Source organism: Nematostella vectensis, chromosome 1 (assembly GCF_932526225.1).
Source record: "Nematostella vectensis chromosome 1, jaNemVect1.1, whole genome shotgun sequence".
NCBI classification, from domain to species: Eukaryota; Metazoa; Cnidaria; class Anthozoa; order Actiniaria; family Edwardsiidae; genus Nematostella; species Nematostella vectensis.
Genome location: NC_064034.1, coordinates 1,955,711 through 1,976,498, shown reverse-complemented (window position 1 = coordinate 1,976,498; position 20,788 = coordinate 1,955,711). Strand labels below are relative to the sequence as shown.

General features: G+C 40.3%; 3 protein-coding genes across 4 annotated transcripts; 1 reads left to right on the top strand and 2 right to left on the bottom strand.

Annotated features, from left to right (window-relative positions):
• Positions 1-206: 206 nt before the first annotated feature.
• On the top strand, positions 207-1,983 carry LOC5516341 (cerberus). The gene is made up of 3 exons (XM_032386102.2): positions 207-408; positions 501-565; positions 830-1,983. Exon 3 carries the CDS (start codon positions 842-844, stop codon positions 1,388-1,390), a length of 549 nt encoding a protein of 182 aa, XP_032241993.2. The 5' UTR covers positions 207-408; positions 501-565; positions 830-841; the 3' UTR covers positions 1,391-1,983.
• Positions 1,984-2,626: 643 nt separating this feature from the next.
• On the bottom strand, positions 2,627-4,513 carry LOC116620339. Its single transcript, XM_048729129.1, has 4 exons — positions 4,430-4,513; positions 3,997-4,038; positions 3,704-3,898; positions 2,627-3,431 (listed from the first exon to the last, which is right to left on the bottom strand). Exons 1-4 carry the CDS (start codon positions 4,452-4,454, stop codon positions 3,151-3,153), a joined length of 543 nt encoding a protein of 180 aa, XP_048585086.1. The 5' UTR covers positions 4,455-4,513; the 3' UTR covers positions 2,627-3,150.
• A 4,996-nt stretch (positions 4,514-9,509) lies between these two features.
• LOC5516340 (follicle-stimulating hormone receptor) lies at positions 9,510-19,458 on the bottom strand. Of its 2 annotated transcripts, none has more exons than XM_032386101.2 (8): positions 19,223-19,458; positions 16,224-16,600; positions 15,581-15,652; positions 15,027-15,098; positions 14,446-14,517; positions 13,181-13,252; positions 11,315-12,634; positions 9,510-10,911 (listed from the first exon to the last, which is right to left on the bottom strand). In XM_032386101.2, the coding sequence occupies exons 2-8, from the start codon at positions 16,592-16,594 to the stop codon at positions 10,653-10,655; spliced, it is 2,238 nt and encodes a 745-aa protein (XP_032241992.1). In that variant the 5' UTR covers positions 16,595-16,600; positions 19,223-19,458; the 3' UTR covers positions 9,510-10,652. The 2 variants fall into 2 exon arrangements, with proteins under 2 accessions (XP_032241992.1, XP_032241991.1); XM_032386100.2 differs by lacking the exon at positions 19,223-19,458 and adding an exon at positions 16,757-16,836.
• Between the last annotated feature and the right edge of the window lie 1,330 nt (positions 19,459-20,788).

The following is a 20,788-nucleotide window of genomic DNA, read 5'->3' as shown; positions in this document are numbered from 1 at the left end:
ACCCGTTTGGATATTATCAAGTGCCCATATCACCATGCTGGCGCCAAGAGTTCTTAGTAAACCCTACTGGCAAAAAACGCTTCTTTCCTTCATTAATCACGTTAACCCTTTGTTTTCCGTCAACAAAAAGGCAGAAATAACTGCTATTGTGCGGCAGCCAATAGCTCTTCTGGAAACTTTCTGCCGTGCTTGAAAAAGTGCTAAAAATTAGTCTGAGTGAGACTAGCTGGCGTCGGGCAAACATTTAAAATGCTACTTTCCGACGATCGACGAAACACTTGGATAACTTTGAGCGCACGCCTGACCGCTTCACCGCTTTTCCTTTGGCTTATTTCACGCACGGTTCGTAAGTTGCACTCAAATTCCTACAAGATCTCGGAGTAGGGGGCCATTCAAAGCACACAGGAGGTAAGTAAATCATGCCTTTTGTGAAAAACACCCACGCAAGGTCATACGTCGAATTTATCGCTCATTTCTAACTTTTTTCAATTTATATTTAGAGAACAAGAAAAAAACGGAGGTATTGGCTAACCGGTTTAAATAAATCTTGGACGGATCATTGAAGGTAAGAAATGTATTTTTGATTATCTGTTTTAGCGTGCTTTTACCAATATATCTTGCCTGTATAGAGCACAATTTTCACATGAAAAATATTCATTAATTTCAGAACGAAACACGTTTAAGCCCTTACAGTTTGATAAACAGTTTAGCTGAATCCTTGGGATAGTTCGAACTACTTAAAAGGGGGAAAAGCTACGCCACTCGTCACTTATGAACAACTCTCTTACTAAGCTTGAAATTCACGTGAGCAATTTGTCTCCTTTTCCAGAAGCTGTTGAGAATGGAACAAAAAGCGGAGATGGCACTTGTGTTTAGTGCACTGCTTCTGCTTTCGCCGCATCTTCCTGAGGCTAAATCGATCAACGAGCTTCACTCGAATTCGGTGGACGATCAAGCAAACAGGCGACTGACACATCGCCTACCGATCATCCCTGAGAAAGAGGGCGAAACCAAGCACATCAAAGCACCAGAGACAGCTGAAATCACAGAAAACCCAGGAAAATATCTGCCCCTTAAGGGTGGCTCCACTATTATGAGCCTTAAACTTAAGAGAAACGACCTCCGCGGGGACTGGTGTAAGTTGAGGCCGGTGCTACAAAAGCTTCATCATCCAGGGTGCAACTCGAGCTTTATCATGAACAACATGTGCTACGGACAGTGCATGTCGTTTTTTATCCCAAGACATTTTACTTCGTGCGCGTTCTGCACGCCTGTGTCCAAGAACGTCGTCAGCGTGCACCTCAAGTGCGCCGGGGATTTAAAAGTGGTAAAAAAAGTGAGCATTATTCAATCTTGCAGCTGTCGACCCTGCGGAAATCAGTATATATAGCTTATAACGGATAACTGCACTCACAAGACCCGTAGACTAAAGTTTGGAGTGCAAAAGTGTAATTCAGACGGGAACTGCAAGAAGATCGGCACCTAACAAAACTGTAGGAAAAGAATAAGCTATAAAGCGTACTCAATTACAATTATTCAAGAAAACAACCCCAGGGACAGATAAAGGGACGAGAACGTGTTTCAAGAGAAAACAGTCTGAAACTAGACTGATAAGGCCACTAGACCGGGGCCAGTGTTCATGTGGCGACGAGGTCGCTCGACATGGTCTACGGTCAGCAAGTCTCGTTTGGTAAAGGAACTTAACGCCCATTCTGGCATCGCGCCTAGCGCTTATGCAAAGCACTGCTCACTAAAGCAATAGACAATTAGTTACTTGCTCGCTTTAATTGTTGAAATTAGAGCAGATTTGAATTTTAGATTGCGCCCGGAGTGGCGTTTATATAACGGCCTTCTTATCAGTAAAAAGCTCAGGTAATTGAGCAATATATATATATATACATATACTTCTCGGTCGATAAAAATGTAATATATACCTATTTAGTTTAAAATAAAATATATCTATATTAAAGTAGTTGAAACGTATGCGGTTTTGATTATTGTTGCAAGCTTAGGTGTTTTATGATACTGGTTGTTCGTAACTAGTTTGTATGTTCACTTTCAAGTCCATCAGGCCTTTTTTATGTTCCCCTTTTTAGCCAGTAGCGCTAGAATTTTCTCCCAAGAAATCGTTTATCATATTATAATTAGGGCTTCATAAGTGGGTGTCAATAATTACGTGCGAAATAGCAAATGTGCTTATTACGATGTGTAAAGCAACTGTGCACATCGTAAATCAAGTGGTGCACCACTAGCCTACCCACACATAACGAGTGAAATCAAGACTGAGGACTTACACCTTACTGTAAATTGAGAAGCAACGGCACACAAGACAATAAAAATATTCCAAGAACCAGACTTGAAATTCACTCTCTCTGCTACATTTTACTGGAAACATCAAATTCCATCCGTCTATCATCGACGGTAACGTTCTGGCTGTAAAAATAAAGTTTTTTATGTTCGCCAGGGCAGAAATTTGCTAATTTGGAACTAAGAAAAAGCGACTATCGTAGTTCTCAAAGTGGCGGGAAGCCTTTTACAGAGTCACCGTAGCGTGCCACCAGGCGCCGCGCTCAATTAGCAATAGTCAGAAAGACGCTTGTTTTGTGTTAGCTAAACAATGCTTCAATTAGGCCAATATTATATGTTTATTGCTTTAACTCCTGTCGTGGAGGGCACGACGAAACCGAAACCAATCGCTTTCGGGCCCTTGGTGGTTACTACCTCGTAGACGCCAGCAAAACGTCATTACATACATGCTCTTTAATTTATCCAAACATCGTATTTAAAGCCAGAGACTTTTACTCGCAATAACTGACATTTTACTATAACAAACTAAATTGATCATCCAATGATCTTGTAGTATGATGTCATGTTAGTTTTCTTAAATCTGAAAACGGTATTTCTTACACACTCGACAAAATCTTTGCCATTAATAGCGCAACTCTTGAGCGAGTCAGGATTGAAACAAAACTTGTACAAAAATAGCTGATAAGATACAAAGAGAACTATCATCAAATTTATAACTTTTTGCGTTCTGTCGAGCTTCATTTTTACAATCTACGACAATTACAAAACTAAACAGCTTCTCGGCTAGAAGTGCGTGAATTACAACAATGTAGCGAGTCCTTATCGAGTCACTTTCGCGAGTAGTTATGACCCGTCTTCCTCATCCGACTCATCGGATTGGTCATAGCCCTCGGCCGTATAGTCGTTTTTGATCTCTAGACCGAGGAATCTCCGGATGGCCTCTTGGGCGCAGTGGGGCTTTTCTCGCACCTCTTCGTAATCTCTTCCCATGAGCTCTTGTAGTTTTCGTTTTGCCTGCTCTGCTGTGACTTTGACGTCATTTGGCACAAAGGCTCCCTCACATGACATCACCCAGCGCCACTCCATGCCCATTTCATCGCGCATGCGTATGTAATCTGTAACACCTGCAAGCAAACAGGGGCGTTGACGTATAGCGTGACACATAGTGTGACACATAGCGTGACACATAGTGTGACACAAAGCGTCATACATGGCGTGACATAGGCTGTGTAACTAAGCCTGACACAATGGTGTGACACATGACGTTTCACATAGCATGACACATTACGCGCATTATTTATGTTTTTTTCCTCACTGGCTTGAATTCCCATCCTTTTTATATTTTGTTCTATTTTTCTAAATTTTTTTTTTCGTACAAAGTTCGCTGCTCTCTTACCTTTGACCTTTTCTTTCTCTAAGCCGTACTCGGCCTTGTAGAGATGCGCCTTGCCGTCCGCCATGTACTCCAGCACGAACTCGTCGCCTTTGTGAGTGCGGAGAAGCAATCCCGAGTGCGAGAGACTGCGCCTCTGGAATGGGTTGGCGAACTTTTCCAAGTGTCGCTTGATCACCCACACCTGCATCAAGTTATCTGCGCAAGAGTCACGGAAGAACACTCGGTTAAAACACGGCGCACGAGTCCCAACAACGCACTCGATCTTTGCTTTATCTGCGTCTTTTCAATCTTACCTGCATTGTTGCTGGCCTTTTTGCTCATTTTTTCTTGCGAATCTAGGGACACAAAATCTAGATTCTAGCACCAATAGGTAAATAATAATAGCGTAGCCAAAGAAAACTACACTCAGTAAATCGACCAGGTTATCAAAGAAATAATATTTCTTGTATTTGGTTGTTTTATATACGCCATGTTGCCGTTTGTCACTCATGCCGTTTCTTAGTGATTCTCACTTCACTATCAGATGGTGTGAACATGCATAGCCCTTTCTTCCTTATTACGGCATTTCTATCAAGCCTCGAATGAGTTGCTTCTACTCCGACGCTGACCAATTGATATAAATGTAAATCGATCAAAGTAACGTGCTATCCTTAGCGGGCCGCCTTAAAAGGCGGAGACCATTTGTTTCTGTTGTTATCCATTTTAGCAACTGATTCTTTTCCTTACCATGAAACGTATAAAACGACAACATGACGAGAAAGAATGATTTAACACCACAACCTACAGCAACTTTCTCGAAGTTAGCACCTTTCTTGGTGTGAAAGTGGAGGAAGTGACCAAGATCATTTGCCTTACGCTTGCGACACGCTCTCCTTCGCCGCGGGTGAGATGACTCTCGCGTTGAATGGTTTTTAATTAACTCACTCTAGGGGATGTGAACATGCCTAGATCGGAGTTCTGTCGATGGCTTTCGTTTAAAAGCTCAATATGACGAAGAAAGAAAGCTGATTGATGCCATCATCCAGGTTTAAGGTAAAACAAGTTTACCCTTAAAGGTTGTATTTCATTCTGAAAAGTTTAAAAAGGTTCAATCGGAGTTTACAGTTGCGCACGAATTGGGTTAAATAAGGGTGTTAATAGTCCAAACGGCAAAGTTAACAAATTGTTTAAAGCTGTTAGTGATCTCAAGGAGGTCAAGAAAGCATTTGTTAATAACGTTTTACACACGGGGTTTTAGCATTGATTGACAGGACTGCTCGACAAAGTCTATCAAAGCCACAATTTGGTGTATACTGCCCATTGCAAACATCAGCGCAATTTTTAGACAAAACAGCCAATAATACAGGCCCGGGAAAGCTCTTTGCGAACCTGTGTGGAGGTGCCATGAAGTACTTCGCCGACATTTCCTTTTTTTCTTTAGTCGACGAGTAGCGGTGCCGGCAATGTTGTTAAACGGGGTTGTAACTATCTGAAAAATCCGCCGCATTTATACCAAGATTTATACAGATGCGTTATGAAATTGCGGTTAAGAGAAACCTTTTTAACATATTTTTGTTCTTAAAGGGGGTATTTTTCACACCTTCTGCTGACCCCGCCTTAGGGCTAGAGCAAGCATGTGCAAGAAATCTGCGCACACTTATTGGCAAGGCTACGCGGCTGCAGGCATCTAACAAAACCCCAAATCACATTAGGCTTTGTTTCACTGCTTAACGAAATACTAACGCTTAACGAAATACTAACGCTTAATACTAACGCTCCGCCGCTTATTGGCTAGACTTGGCAAGACTGTGTCTGGTGGTATGGTCAAACTATGCGTGGTGGTAGTCAGACTATGTGTGGTGCTAGTCAGACTATGTGTGGTGGTGGTCAGACTATGTGTGGTGGTAGTCAGACTATGTGTGGTGGTAGTCAGACTTTGTGTGGTGGTAGTCAGACTATGTATGGTGGTAGTCAGACTATGTGTGGTGGTAGTTAGACTATGTGTGGTGGTGGTCAGACTATGTGTGGTGGTAGTCAGACTATGTGTGGTGGTAGTCAGACTATGTGTGGTGGTAGTCAGACTATGTGTGGCGGTAGTCAGACTATGTGTAGTGGTAGTCAGACTATGTGTGGTGGTAGTCATACTATGTGTGGTGGTAGTCATACTATGTGTGGTGGCAGTCAAACTATGTGTGGTGGTAGTCAGACTATGTGTGGTGGTGGTCAGACTATGTGTGGTGGTGGTCAGACTATGTGTGGTGGTAGTCAGACGATGTGTGGTGGTAGTCAGCCTATGTGTGGTGGTAGTCAGACTATGTGAGGTGGTAGGCAGACTATGTGTGGTGGTAGTTAGACTATGTGGTGGTAGTCAGACTATGTGTGGTGGTAGTCAGACTATGTGTGGTGGTAGTCAGACTATGTGTGGTGGTAGTCAGACTATGTGTGGTGGTAGTCAGACTATGTGTGGTGGTGGTCAGACTATGTGTGGTGGTGGTCAGACTATGTGTGGTGGTGGTCAGACTATGTGTGGTGGTAGTCAGACTATGTGTGGTGGTAGTCAGACTATGTGTGGTGGTAGTCAGACTATGTGTTGTGGTGGTCACACTATGTGTGGTGGTGGTCACACTATGTGTGGTGGTAGTCACACGTCAATCCAGAAAAAAGTAGATTAAAAAAATGTGCGGTGAACTTCTGACAAGCAAATTTCTAGCATCTAGAAATCATTATCATTCTTTAATAGGTATGGGGTTCCTGAGGAATTTAAAGTCATCTACCATGCTCTCGTCTCACGGCGAACTAATATCCAATATATTGTTGGAATTTTAATTTTTCTAATTTTAATTTTTTTTTAATTTCAAGTGAGGATATTTGTAACGCTACCTTGGGTCACGCCACATCTCGGATTAGAGAAAGACCGTCACACAACGCCTTCAAAGGGCATCATGGAATGCTTTAGAATTCCTACCTTTATTCTCGATAAAGTTTATTTTGATTGTTTATCATTTTTCCATTTCTTTTGTTGTAGTCCACGACATGAAAAGAGTCTTGAAGCAAGCTTTCGGTCCACCCTTCCCCCCTTTAGGTCGGTAATGCTCCTCTCCGTTGGCAAAGCTCTTCGCAATCTAAGACTTTTTGCACAAAATATTAGGGTTTGCATGAACCGAGGTGACAGTAAAATAAACAATCTTTCTTAAACGTTTTTAATTACTTAATGCTTTCTTAATAAGTCTTTTAATAGAGATTTCGCGCTCCTCGCACATTGGATTAGTTTAACAGTTGTTTCCAATGTTGTTAATCAATTGATTTTTAGCATTTTATTTGGATGTGTGCTGTGAGTAATTAGTGAATCGTTTACTTTAATTCATTACTGACATACAACATAATTTACTCGTTTGTACGCGTTCTAAAGTTATGGGGGTGGTTCAAGCTTGTCGCTCTGCAGGAACAGGCTGCTAATAACTTTGCGAACTCACAACTAACGCTAGTTTACTATGGGACAATCTGTCTCGTCACTTAGAGGGCAGAATATCGTAGTTGGATTTTACAAGGAAACACTCATGTTGATAGCTTGTTTGATGGTGCATGCATTCATCACTCTGTTTTTTTTTTTTTCTTTTTTTTTTTTGCAAAATCAATCTTTAGACGCTGTTATATAAGCTTTATCGGTGGATCGTTTTTTTATCTTTACGTCTAAATAAAAATTAAAGCACAATGATCGTGGTTTTACAAAAGTGTTTTGAAATTGTATCCTTAGATCTTATTCGCATGAGGTTCTAATCCTTTTCCTAAGTTTCTTTATCGTCGTTTGACCATTTCTAGGCATTTAAATACATATTTGTGAGTGAATTCCACCTTATCTACTTATGGAATAGCCTATTTCAACCAAAAAATCAGAACATGTTATTTTCCTAACACGTTTAGGAGTGCCTTGATTGCCTACGTGTCAACAGTATTTATCTCCAGATCTCATATGATAGGGAAAAAAACTGTTCAGTATTGCCCGCATTGAATGGCGGGCCCTCATCAACAACACTCTTTCGATAAACAGCCAGAGCGTCACGGTACTGGTTAGCACACATAAAGTTGGCATAAGGCAAACAGAACTTACCCGAAAATAGCAGAAAATGGAGTACGGTACTTAAGCCTTTCCCCTTCACTGCCCCGAGTAATGTGGGTGAAGCTACCGAGCATAGTTTGCAAGACAGCAGGATTTGAATTACTCAAGCAATGATGGTCACTGACAGATACTCTCAGCTCTTAACGTGATAACAGAAAAAGGCCAGTCTCATAAAATAGACCTCTATGCATTTTACTTTTTGCTACTCTCCTATCGCTAGAGACAAGCAGCAACATATCTGTCAAATCTTCAATTATCAATTTGTGAAAATCGATAGAAAAAATTGTACAATCCAATACTAATTGCCTGATTTTTTTACCTACCCTTAACCTCGGTGAAGAAAAAGGCTGTTTTATTTGAAAGCATAATCAAGTAGACAACAACGGAATAGTGAATGTCCTGGCGATTTATCAAAAGTATAGGAGAAATGTGCTATTTTGTGATGATAGGATAGTTAGAGACAAACGCTAATTGTTAAAGCATGCCATTAAATCAAAGTCTCCCCACTTCCAAAATCCCATCCAGCTTATTCTAGTAAGTTGATTTTTAAGGCGATTTCAATCCATTTCACATGTGAAATAACAAGATATCTAGCGGAAATTGAGGAGCAGATGTCATTGGACTGTGGCTTATGAATGGAGAGGTAGACGGACAAGTTGTCAATCACATGTTACGCGCGAATTGGATCAAGGATACGGCGCTGTTTTTACACTGCCCTTAGGTAAGTTCGCGCTTAGGGCCACTGGATCTCCAAACAGGTAAACGCGGTCATAAAAATGCTTTTATACTTAGCGCTCAATCCTAAATTAGTTGTCGATAAAATTAACACGTTTTCTAAGTTCCAAGTATAAAGCCTAAAACCTTACTTCTACTCATGCGAAAAATGAAAGTCCTCAACACACAGGTCAGCGTCCTGGTTAGAACTTGGAGTTTTAACGTCATGGTTTGGAGGAAAACGGCTGAAATGTATCAGACAGAGTGCATTCCAGTATTTAACGTCTGGTTCTTTGAGTTTTCTATTCTGTTTTCTGCCGCTGTCTTTCTATTTGTGTAAGATGTCCTGAAATACTTGAGCGCTAAGCCTTTCTATTTATGTAAGGTGTCCTGATAAACTTGAGCGTTAAGCCTTTCTATTTCTGTAAGATGTCCTGATAAACGTGAGCGCTAAGCCTTTGTATTTGTGTAAGGTGTCCTGATAAACTTGAGCGCTAAGCCTTTCTATTTGTGTAAGGTGTCCTGATAAACTTGAGCGCTAAGCCTTTCTATTTGTGTAAGGTGTCCTGAAATACTTGAGCGCTAAGCCTTTCTATTTGTGTAAAGTGTCCTGAAATACTTGAGCCCTAAGCCTTTCTATTTGTGTAAGGTGTCCTGAAATACTTAAGCGCTAAGCCTTTGTATTTGTGTAAGGTGTCCTGAAATACTTAAGCGCTAAGCCTTTCTATTTCTGTAAGGTGTTCTGAAATATTTGAGCGCTAAGCCTTTCTGTTTGTGTAAGGTGTCCTGAAATACTTGAGCGCTAAGCCTTTCTATTTGTGTAAGGTGTCCTGAAGTACTTAAGCGCTAATCCTTTCTATTTGTGTAAGTTGTCCTGAAATACTTGGGCGCTAAGCCTTTTTTGTCACTTCTCCTTGTTTGCGTAATGTCCCAACTGATTCGGATCGGCGACGCATCAGACTTTCTGATGCGAAACTGATGAAATGGATGCAATGCTAATCCTATATCTTGATTTATTTCAGATCATTTGTTTACAGGATATCACTTATGACATACAAGGTATCTATACAAATGTACTTGAGCATCTAATGATGGCCTATGACAATTTTATTTTTAGGATATAAAACTCCCTAGCATTCAAGCGATTTGATTGGTTGAGAAACTCGGGATAAAATGCAACATACACCTCCTAGGAGGTGGATATTGTCCTGGACCCCGAAATCAACCAAAATAGCGGGTGTAACAGCCGTGTTTCCGAAAAGAACATTGCTCTAAGCTCGTTTTATATACTAAAAAAATTACACTATTTCCATTTCGGCGGATAGTGGCTTTAAAAATATCTACCTCAACGGAAATGGTATAATTGTTAAATATGTACCTTAATAGATTTAGAAATAAAAAAAATCCCTCTTTTTTGGAAGAACGTCTTACTTTCAGTTGAGGCTGGGCCGTTCTTATTTTTGGATTATTTTAAGGCTGAAATGTTCTTTTAAGCACATTTAAAACGATGTTCTTTAAGTGTATATAAAATATAATACTAAATGAATTATCAGGAAGAGAATAACACAAATGGTCAATAGCATTAATATTCAAGGTTACAATAGCAGCAATATTTGGCTGCTCGGCATGTTCTTAGCATGTTCTTAAAATTTGGAATCTCAGACTGGATGTTATTATGAAAAGGTTCTTATAGAAAAAGAGTGTATTGCTATCTACATTCACTGCAAGCTGCTGTATAATCTACTGTATAATGCTAGGTATAGACTTATTTCAGGGTAGTATACTGTATGGCTATTGTGGAAACTCGCTTCAAATAGAAGTAGGCTGATTTTTACAATATGATCTCAAAACGATAGACATCCACGAACAAAATAATGCAAGGATGCACTTAGGTTGCCGGGCGCTAATTCGGGGCGCTCACTTTTTTTTTACACTAAGTACGGCGCTTTCTTGGGGGACCTCGCTTATATGAGTGAATCGAACTGTTTTAGATAAAAAGATATCTGATATGCTACAGAATGTATCCGAAAAACTCATCAGGCTACGCCCTTTTCCTCACAGTGTTCCTGTTTGCTGATTGATTTCCTGATAACAGGTTCTTACGCCGACTTCGCTGAAGGGATGATCATCGTATGAGTTTCAGGCGTCTAAGGACGGATTCACCTTTCCGAGATCTATGGGCTCCCTGTGCTTTGCCATAGGACTAACAACCAGAGGAGCTACCGAGTTACTTGACGGACTCGGGGCCTTAGGAACAATGGTGTTAGTTGCAGTAATTGGATCCATGGGCACCACCGCATTATTTGAGGGACTTGGTGACTTTTTCTTGTGCGCAAGCCGCTTGCCCTGCATTCCCATGGCTTCATTTGCTGGTACCACGCTCGAGGTAGTGTTTGCTCTAAACACACAACACGAGATTTTATTATTTATCCATTAGCAGATCAATTCGGGTGACGAACAGTGCGGATTGCACAGTTCTAAAGTTATCCTTATTGATTATTTGTTTCAGTTCCCCTTTTTTAACACCACGTAAAAAACAAGTAACATAAACACAAGCTCTCTCTCCCAATTTCGGACTCTCTACATCTTAATATCTCACCGAACCTCCCTTCGTCCAGCCTGCCTAAACCATTTCTCCCCACCCCGGCCTAAACTATCTCGGCCAACTTTCCTCACCTATACCCTCACCCTTCTATAACTCGGCAATTCCTCTTTCCCAGAAACATTAAGATTACATTGGGGGAACAGCCACGGCCCTACTGGTCATTCACTGGTGAGTTTTGAATCTTTCTTTTTCTTACCTGCCCCTAAATGTGGAGTTGTCGCTTTTCGTCAGCCTCATTGACATGCTAGTGCTTGAGACCAGACCGAGCTGCTTCTTGAGCGCAGTCTTGAAGACGTCATTCCGATAAGCAAACAGGAAGGGATTCATGCAAGCGTTGAGAACGATGCAAATTGGAGGGAGCCAACGTCTAAGCATGCTATTGGCTACGGCATTCGTCTCGAAGTAGATGGTTCCAGTTGTCACTATGAACACAACGGTGTTCGGCACGACGAAAAACAAGAGGTTGGTAAGAACGAGGCCGCCGATACGCGAGGCTAGCTTGCTCTCGCGCTGAACGCCTGCGTTACGCTGGGAACGCCGCACGTACACGAAGATATGCACGTACATGACGATAACAAGCAGGTAAAGAAGGACCTGAGAAAGCATGGTGCCCTGACTGAAAAACAGCTTTTCCGAGTGACTGAAGTTTCTCACCAGAACACACATCAAATCATCGGTGATAACCTCTCGGTCGAAAACCTGCATAAGGCTCGCAAGAGTCGCAGCGATCGCCCAAAAGCCCAGCAAACACGCCGCAGCCACTAACGACGTCATTCGGACCCAGCGCTTCATGACAAACACGATCGCAAGGTACCTCTCTAAGGTGACCAGTACGGATGTGGCGACCTCCATAAACTGACCAAGAGTGTAGATGGACCTATAGTACGGGCATTGTTCGTATCGATATGTCCTGAAAACACTCGGTTTATCTAATAGAAGCCCATGACCCTTTGCGACCCCGATAATGTAGATCCCGATGAGGGCGTCACACATGGCCATGTGACCTATCAACATGAACGCCGTGGAGGTCCTCAATGACTTCACCGACACTGTTGCTATGACGACGATTATGTTGGTTGCTATGGTGAAGGCGCCGAGAGCAAACTCGAAGTACCTGATGTCATACAGTATCTCCCAGCAATAGTTACGTGTGGCTTGGGTTATCTTGGACATGGATGTCGCAATTATCTTGCAAACTTTCTGGCCGCTGCATTCCCCCTCAAATAAGACGTACTTGGCGTGCTTCTCGTACAAGACTGGTAATATGTAGTCGGGTAAGTATTGGCAAGTGTCTTTTGGCATCAAGTCTTGTAATGTGACATTCACTCGATCCAGTTTGCATTGCTTGCACGTCTCGCTGATGGTCGCCTCGTCGATGGCCTGAATCGTTGTGTTTCGTAGTAGCTGCTTGGTGATCTTGTAAGCTTTGTTGCCTTTGATGAAAAGTTGGGTCACGTGAGGAGCATCGTAAACGAGCCATGCGTCCCACTTTTTTAACTTATTGTAACGAATACTCCTAACAAAAAAAACAAGGCTTGGTTAGATCCCAGGCCCGTGCCCGTACACCCTCACACACACACACAATGGCCGAAAAAGTAAACTTGCGGTTCGTGCTATTTGTAGACAAAACTGTAAAGCATAAGATAAATCACTCTGGTATGTCATTAATCCATGAGTCAGACTTGTTTTTGTTGCCAAATCCAACAATAACCGTCCAGTGTGGATACAGTAAAGGCATAAAAAATCCCTTTTTGTTCTTTCGGGGGTGGTCAGATTTGCCATTCCTCATACCCCCCCCCCCCCCCACCCCCCAAACCATCCACCTCTTTAACAGCAATCCCTGGCTAGCATTTATCCTTCGATAGGCTTTTCCCATTTCACGCCGTATTTGAATCACGAGAAGCATCAAACTTAACGACTTTCAATATAAAAGGATTTTTGGAAAGTGCAATACACTTTACCCCTTATTTTTGTTATGAGTAAATAATGGAAACCGTCAAGAAGCTGAAAAAAGGTACGATTGCGAACTGATGATCTATTGCTAGCTGTGATATTTACTTACAGGTATCTAAGACTTGTGAGTCCTGCGAAGCATCCTTGGTCTAGCGTGACAAGATTATTATAATCCAAGTTCCTAGAATGGTATAATGCCAAAATATCAGTCAACATATCATTGCACTTCATTCCAACTATTTATTATATGGCTACGATAGTACGCGCGCTGTGATTGGCTAATTTGTAGTCGTGACATTCCCGTGTTGCCCGTCTCTGAGGGCATTACGGAATTCCGTATTGCCCTACGAAAAATTTTTCACAATCTTCTGTTTTTTGAATTTTTTTCCACCTTCAAACTGCAAAACCAGCGACAGCGAACATTCGAGTAGCGAATTCTAACACCCAGAAGAAACAGAAATTTTAATCAGCGGGCCGTCTTTTTCCTTATTCGTAGCGGGACATTTTGTGAGCTTTTTTGTGTTGCTTTGTTCGGTTGCACGAATTTCGCTAAAACAAAATCGACCAAAAAACCAAAGCCACCAAAAAAAACAAACAAACAAACAAACAGGTCTTAAAGTTGATAATGGAAGAGGACGAGCTTTTTTATTATCCTGAAGAGATTGAAGATGAAAATTTTGACAAAAAGAAACAATAAGATCACGAGTCGGCACCGATAGCCAAGAAATACAAAGCTTGAGTTATTTATATCGGATAAAAAAACAAATGAATAAATAACAAGGGGTGTAAAGACCATTTCCATCAAATCAAAAACCAGCACAAAGCGATTGGCCTTTGAGAATTTGTTCTCTACATTCCGTGGAGTTTTCGAACTAAACAGTCCATTTATGCCGTGAAGACTGACAACTCACCTTTCTTTGTTATTGTTTGGAACAACTTCACCTATGATAAAATCTGTAGCTTCCAAAAGTCGTCCAATTACTTGTTGTTGAATCTTTTCACTCATTTACATTTTTGATTTGGCAGCGCGCGAGTGTTTCTTGTTTTCCCGCCGTTTTGAAATCGATCAATAAACTAATCGATATTCGCGCGAAAGCGAAAGTTGATTTGTTTTCTTGTCATTTTTATTTTAAAAAGCCGTTCGGCCGCAAAGCCTCGGTCGATACGCCAAAGCCTCAGTTTGATATTTCCCGGCATGACCTCACTCTCTATAGTTATTAATGGCCCAAATAAGAAATAAAGGAATCTAGGAATTTAGAGAAATAAACAAACTTCTGCTCGCGTTTCCCGCGACCAGTGGACATAAAACATAGCATAAAATTCGATTTCAACTCCCTCTAAAAGTAAGAATAAAAACTCCGTTTGAGTACTTACAATCGCAGCAGGCTCTGGAGCCCATAGAATGCTCCGACATCCACGATAGTGATGGTATTATGATCCAGGGATCTATAAACAACATCCACATATCATCATCATCACCACCACCACCACCACCACCACCACCACCACCACCACCACCACCACCATCACCACCACCACCACCACGACCATCAACATCATCATCATCATCATCATCATCATCATCATCATTTTCATTATCATACTCATCATCGTCGTCGTCATCCCCATCATCATCAACAGCAGCATTATCATCCATTGATGTTATCTTTATAATCATCAGCCGCAACATTGAAAACCATCATCAAGCATCATCATTCATCGAGCATCATTGCCATCATCGTCGTCATCGCCGCCTTCTTCATCATTTTTCTTTTAATCAAGGCTAGTACTCGTGTAGGTTTCGGCTACAGCGTCGAGGACAGTTCGCGCACCACGGGGCAGTAGCTCAGATTACATTAAGTAGCTTATAAGTAAACACGGAGAGAGCGCCGCGAACAAGAAGGCACATTTCAACCCTCTAGTCACCTTCCTCTCTAAGTCAGCTTAGTACTTACAGTGTTGTTAGTGAAGAGCCATTCGTAAAAGTCCTGTTTCGGATTCGGGTAATATTGTTGTAAGAGAGATTCCTACCAAAATAGAGAAAAAAGACTTTCATGGCAACTGAGGCTAATAAACTAAAGTGTATTTCTCAGCGCTCCGCTGTTACTAGCGTCAGTTTAAAATAACGTCACGGTTATCCATCATCTTCGGCATAGACATGATACGTCACGGTTATCCATCATCTTCGGCATAGACATGATACTTCAACAGGGGCGGCAGGGGACAGCGTTACATATAGAAATCGATTGGTTGATCATATTCTACAACTACATTATCTACAGTCTATTATTAGACTTTATGTATTCATTTTTTAGCGTTATTGTATGTGAAACCCACCCCCTCGGAACGACCATCCCTCCGACAACCCCTCCCCCCCATCCCTCAGACAACCCCCCCTTTAAGACCACTCCGACGTCCCAATTCGCCAAGCGATATAATCAGAAAGACTAAAGACAAACTGTAGAAAAGCCTATTTTCCCAAACTGGTTTACTATTTTCAAAGACTTACAGCTCTTGAAGGGCGGTGAAGTTTCTGAATGTTTCTCTTCCAAGATGGCTTATGTTTCCTTTGGAAAAGTCTCTGTATAAAAATATAGCATTAACAAAATATAATAAGATTATATTACATTCCCTTGCAGCTCCAAGGGAATACTCCAGTAAAAGCACCGGCAATACATTGGAACAATTTTACAAATACCGATGAGCCAGCATTATTGGAAGTGATTTTGATATCATAATTTTGATAAACTACAATGAATATCATTCGAGTTGTGTGGTATTTTTATTCCCCAGAAAATATCAATAAATCTCTAATATACATATTATTGACTTAAAACACTGACGCACTGTTACTTGCGAAAATTATGGAAAATTCTACCATTGGGCGGGTAGAGAGACTTTTTTAATTAAGTGGCGTCATCAAGGCAAGTTGCCAAACTGTCTTTTTTGCTCAAGTGTATGTAATTCGTCTTTATTAATCTTATTTTTCTGTTCCGAACATCGTATGCAAATACAGTTCACATACTTTTTGAAAACTCTACCTGATAAGTGTTTCGCTAATCTGACATTTGAAAAAGACAAATCAGTTGCGGAATGGTGCCAGTTAACACACCGTAGTATGGCCGTGTACTTTAGTGTGGCCGTGTACTTACAGAGAGCATGCCTCCGTGAAGTTATCCAACTTATAACTTGGCTTGAATTGGTCAAAGTCTTGAACAGTGCACTTCAATGCATGTGAACCAGGGAAGATTTTACACACGGAACAGACACACTCGGACGGGCAGCTACCGCTAGGCGAGGGGGGGCCTGTGGTGAGGGTCACAGGCGAAGGGGTTGCTAGGGCGGGGCTCACTGTGCTTGTCAGAATCGGCCCTGAGACTGTAGCGGGCGATAACACTTGACTAGTGCTGATCTGTGAGGTCGTACCGGAAGCAGGGGTGACCGTTGGAGTGGATGACAGTGATGATGGCGATTGCTTTGATTTTGCAATGATTAAGACCAAGAAGCACAAAATAGACTTCATGGCAACCTATGGGAAAAACAAAAAAAAATAAAAATTCAAGTCAAGACAAAATCACTTGGTCTCGAGAAAGCAATCCTCTGGCAAATAAATCAAACCAAAAAGCTTGCAATATTTGTGAGAAATCTTCTAGAAGAAAATGGTTAACATGCTCGGTGTTTTTACCTCTGTCATTGGGCCTCTCAGAGCAAGGTGCTCTCAGGCTAATTCAAACCGGCAAAGTGAGAGGAAACTGAGGTGTAGCAATTATATCTCGTAAGCAAATCAATTGGAGCCAATATTTAATTAAATCCTGAACCACCTGCGTTCGAGTTCGCTTACATGCAATGTACAGAACATGGTCGAGAAGGGAGGATATAAAGTAAAACTGTAAAATAAAATTTTGACAAAAAGAATTGATAACTGATAGTATCTTTTTTTGGCATGAAATGGTGTAAATCCATCTGTTATGACCTTTTTCTGCTTGTATTTTCTGGGAAAACAGTTCTGTTTTAGAGCGTAAGTAATTACCATTGTCAAGATCAGCTAGATTAAACGATATCAGAAAATTGAAGAGCCTTGTTTCAAGAGTTGTAAATAAGCGTCAGGTGCGAATCTAGGGGAGCGGGCCCCCCTATTTTCATACATTTGTCTTATAAATTACAAGAAATACAAGGGAATCTACGGAAGAACAATTAATCTGGCCCCCCTTTCTTGAAAATTCTGGATCTGCCCCTGAGCTTTTTAACTCCAAAGTTTCATGTCTCCTATTCACTATCTTTAACAAAACTTGCTAAAGTGGCCCGATGTAAAATTAATTTTTTTTCGAGAACAAAGTTACAATAACACTGTTCAAGGCACACTAGGGGCATGTAATATTTCAAACAGGAGGAAATGATAGAAATATCATATTTCTGCGAAATTTGCGGAAATAGATTTGAAAAACAAACCAAGAAAGCAGGGGGTGATTTTGGTTAAACAAGAATATACCCATTATGTTGATGGATAAATCTCTTGAGCGCTTGGCATGAGATCTAATCGTATGCTTCCTAACAAACACAAGATTTCGAAAGGACTTGGATCCGCCCCAAATTAACAAATTCAAGCCAACATGGCACCTGACAGCAGGCTCAAACTTGTTTGGATAATTTTCATTTTGTGTTGTTCGGATAATTTTTATTTCGGGATACCCTGTGGCTCTTGGACGAAATTATTTTGTTCCCAGCCAACAAAGCAAATCACATCAAAAGAATAAAGCCTCGCGTTAACAGCGCCATTACTTGCAAAGATTGCAAGGTTTTTATTCACAATTTTGGAGTATTGCAAAGTGAAGAGGTGCCACACTAGAAGGTTGGATGGTGTTTTATGCCAAGGGCTTCGTTTTATCCACACTAGTTGATTGGCGGTCTCGAGCCCTGACAACCACTGCTTTGTTTGACTCAAATAATCATCTTAAAACAAAATATTTTACACTTCATTTTACAAATTCAATAAACTATCGGAATAAACTGTACATACATGACAGGAAATCATCGGGTTTTTTTTATCATCACATTAAAATACGTGGTACGCAGCATTATTTTAATAATAAAATAAATAATAATAATAATGATAATAATAATAATAATAATAATAATAATAATAATAATAATAATAATAATAATAATAATAATAATAATAATAATAATAATAATAATAATAATAATAATAATAATAATAATAATAATAATTAAAATATATATATATATTTATTTATTTATTATTTTTTTAGCGCAGCCAAACATTGCTTGAGATCTGTCCTTGGAACCTTTCTTTGGATAACTATTCTCATGCATCATGTTTTGTTTCGCAGAGATTTCTTTTTAGTATCATATTTACGAATTTTATGTAAACTATGTTTTATCACCAAACTTTATCACAAAACTGGAAATTAGATAAAGATAACTGAAACTACTACCGCCAGTACATCCAGCCAGCCCTTCGACGTAGGGTGGTATTCAAGCGTATCCTAATGATTAACCTAATTCGGGTCAATAATAAATGTAATCCAATATCTCATTGCGACATTTTTCATTTCAAGACTACCGACTTAAAATCGCCATAATTTCTACTCATTTTGTTCGACATCTAATAAAAAAAATATCACTCTCGATTTTCTCAATAAAAATTTCTTCTTGGATATTGTGCGTGGTGCAGTGTCTGCATTGAAAAAAAGAACTCTGTTACATCTCTATTAATGCAACTGTCTTTCCAATCTGTCAGAAACTCAGTACTCACAAGGGATAGTTCAAAATTTCAATTTAAACCAAAGTGTAAAGCGTACGAGCCTGACAGTGTTATTTCCGCGGGCTATATATTTGTCGAAAGCCTTGTATTTTCGCCATAAATATCTAATAAATTCACAAATACTACGGTGCTCTTCGAAATTCATTCTCTTTAAATCTGGGGCATCCTGTATCGCGTTAAAAAACAAGATACACAACAGGGGTTTTTAATCATGTCAAACTTGGCATCCCTCCTTTTTTATTTTTATAATCATAGCTTAACACTAACAATAGTTATGTTTTTCTAGCCTATGACCCGAATCAGTTCTCCTGACAAATAATAAATCTTTCGCTACGGTTGATATTATAATAATAATAAAAAAGGTACCTTTTTGACATTTTCTCTCTGGGGACATCTGAAGCGACAAACGGTTTTGTAGATGCCCCGTTTCTGACAATAGTAGCAAGTCGGGTTTAATTATGTTTGTAAGTCGAAACAGGCCAATCATTCGCTTTTATCCTGAAGAGGTCTTGTACAAACAAAAGGGATGTCATTTTCGATATCCTCTACCAATACGAGATATTTCGCATTTCATTTAGTTTCAAAGAAAAAAGAAAATACCTTAAAGGCAATCTCAGGCAATTTATGCCGTTCACGATTGGATTGAGATTTTTTTAATTTCGAACTTGGCAATTACAAGCCATTGTGGCTTACCACTTCTGGCTGAGGAAATCACAACAAGGCCTTGACATATTCTACGATAAACGCAAGATTCCAATTCAACTTAGACAAGGCCATAAACTATAGGGAAATTTTTGGACAGATAGCAGTACATATAGACGTTGTTCCTTTTTACTGCTACGTACGCTTTACAGTTACAACCAAGGTTTCCGGTTTATTATAGAAAAAAGTCAATATTGAAGTTTGCATTCGAATATAAAGGCGGAACTTTGAAGCGTTCTGAAAGGGTATTCGGAATGTCCTATGACCGCTCTCTACTGAAAGATACGCATCAAGCCTTGAATGCATTATTGTTTACTGTATAAGTGCTTGAAACAGACTAGAAATTCACCAAGATCACTATAGCACAATATAAAGAGGCAATGGCAAAAAAGGAAATTTCTCCCCCATCTTGGTTGCCATGGTAATGCAATGTGGAAAATGATATCAGAGCAGCATCGGGCAAAGTCGAAATATTCGTCACGATGCTTAGTCCCAGTTCCCATGAATACAAATCATTTCATACGTCACCAACGGGCATTAAGACAATTTACAAACACAGCTCATGACGTCTCAAGGCTATGATTTGGGTATGACGTCATAATAAATAGTAAAAATGAAATAGTAATAATAAATAGTAAGGATGAGAAAGACATGACATGATCAAATCCGCTCCCATGTAACTGACTCTTTGCCCTATTGATACAGACTGCTCAATGCAGTTTACGGTCATCTGAGGTAACCATATCCTCGTATATCAGGCCCGCCCGGCCTTTTTCGTTCGGAATGAAGTGTAAAATCATCTGTACTGATGGAAATGATATCACAAGGCACTATCAACAGTCGAAACTGTCTACCATTACGTCTAACACAAAAAGTATCGACAAGTTCTTATACTGGGACAAGTGTGTTACCCTCGATTCCCCTTCTACTCACAAGCGCGCGCCACAAAGCATTGTGACGATAATACTTTGGCATCTCTTGACCACGCCTAGAATAGGAACGGGGTTGCATTTTTTTCACTCTGGCTTCCAAGAGCAAGGTTGACGAAATCATTTTTGTCTTTTCTTGTGTGTACCCGGGGTTAAAACGGTGAGCCTTTGCTCGGTACTTCCGGAATTCTTCATTTCTCTTGGGAGTTCCTTTATCTTATTATCAATCTTGAATGATTCGTAAACGTTATATCTGTAACAAATTATGATATCCGAAAAAGGATGAGCAATGGTGAAAAAG

What these genes read in the sequence shown, in the direction of transcription:
- LOC5516341 (XM_032386102.2), top strand. Translation starts at nt 842, where the DNA reads ATGGAACAAAAAGCGGAGATGGCACTTGTGTTTAGTGCACTGCTTCTG.
- LOC116620339 (XM_048729129.1), bottom strand. Translation starts at nt 4,454, where the DNA reads ATGTTGTCGTTTTATACGTTTCATG. An exon ending in GTCGTTTTATACGTTTCATG is followed by an intron (nt 4,039 to 4,429) that starts GTAAGGAAAAGA and finishes TTGTGTCCCTAG; the next exon opens with ATTCGCAAGAAAAAATGAGC. An exon ending in AAAGGCCAGCAACAATGCAG is followed by an intron (nt 3,899 to 3,996) that starts GTAAGATTGAAA and finishes ACTCTTGCGCAG; the next exon opens with ATAACTTGATGCAGGTGTGG.
- LOC5516340 (XM_032386100.2), bottom strand. An exon ending in GGCTCTTCACTAACAACACT is followed by an intron (nt 14,518 to 15,026) that starts GTAAGTACTAAG and finishes TGTTGTTTATAG; the next exon opens with ATCCCTGGATCATAATACCA. An exon ending in CTCCAGAGCCTGCTGCGATT is followed by an intron (nt 13,253 to 14,445) that starts GTAAGTACTCAA and finishes ATACCATTCTAG; the next exon opens with GAACTTGGATTATAATAATC.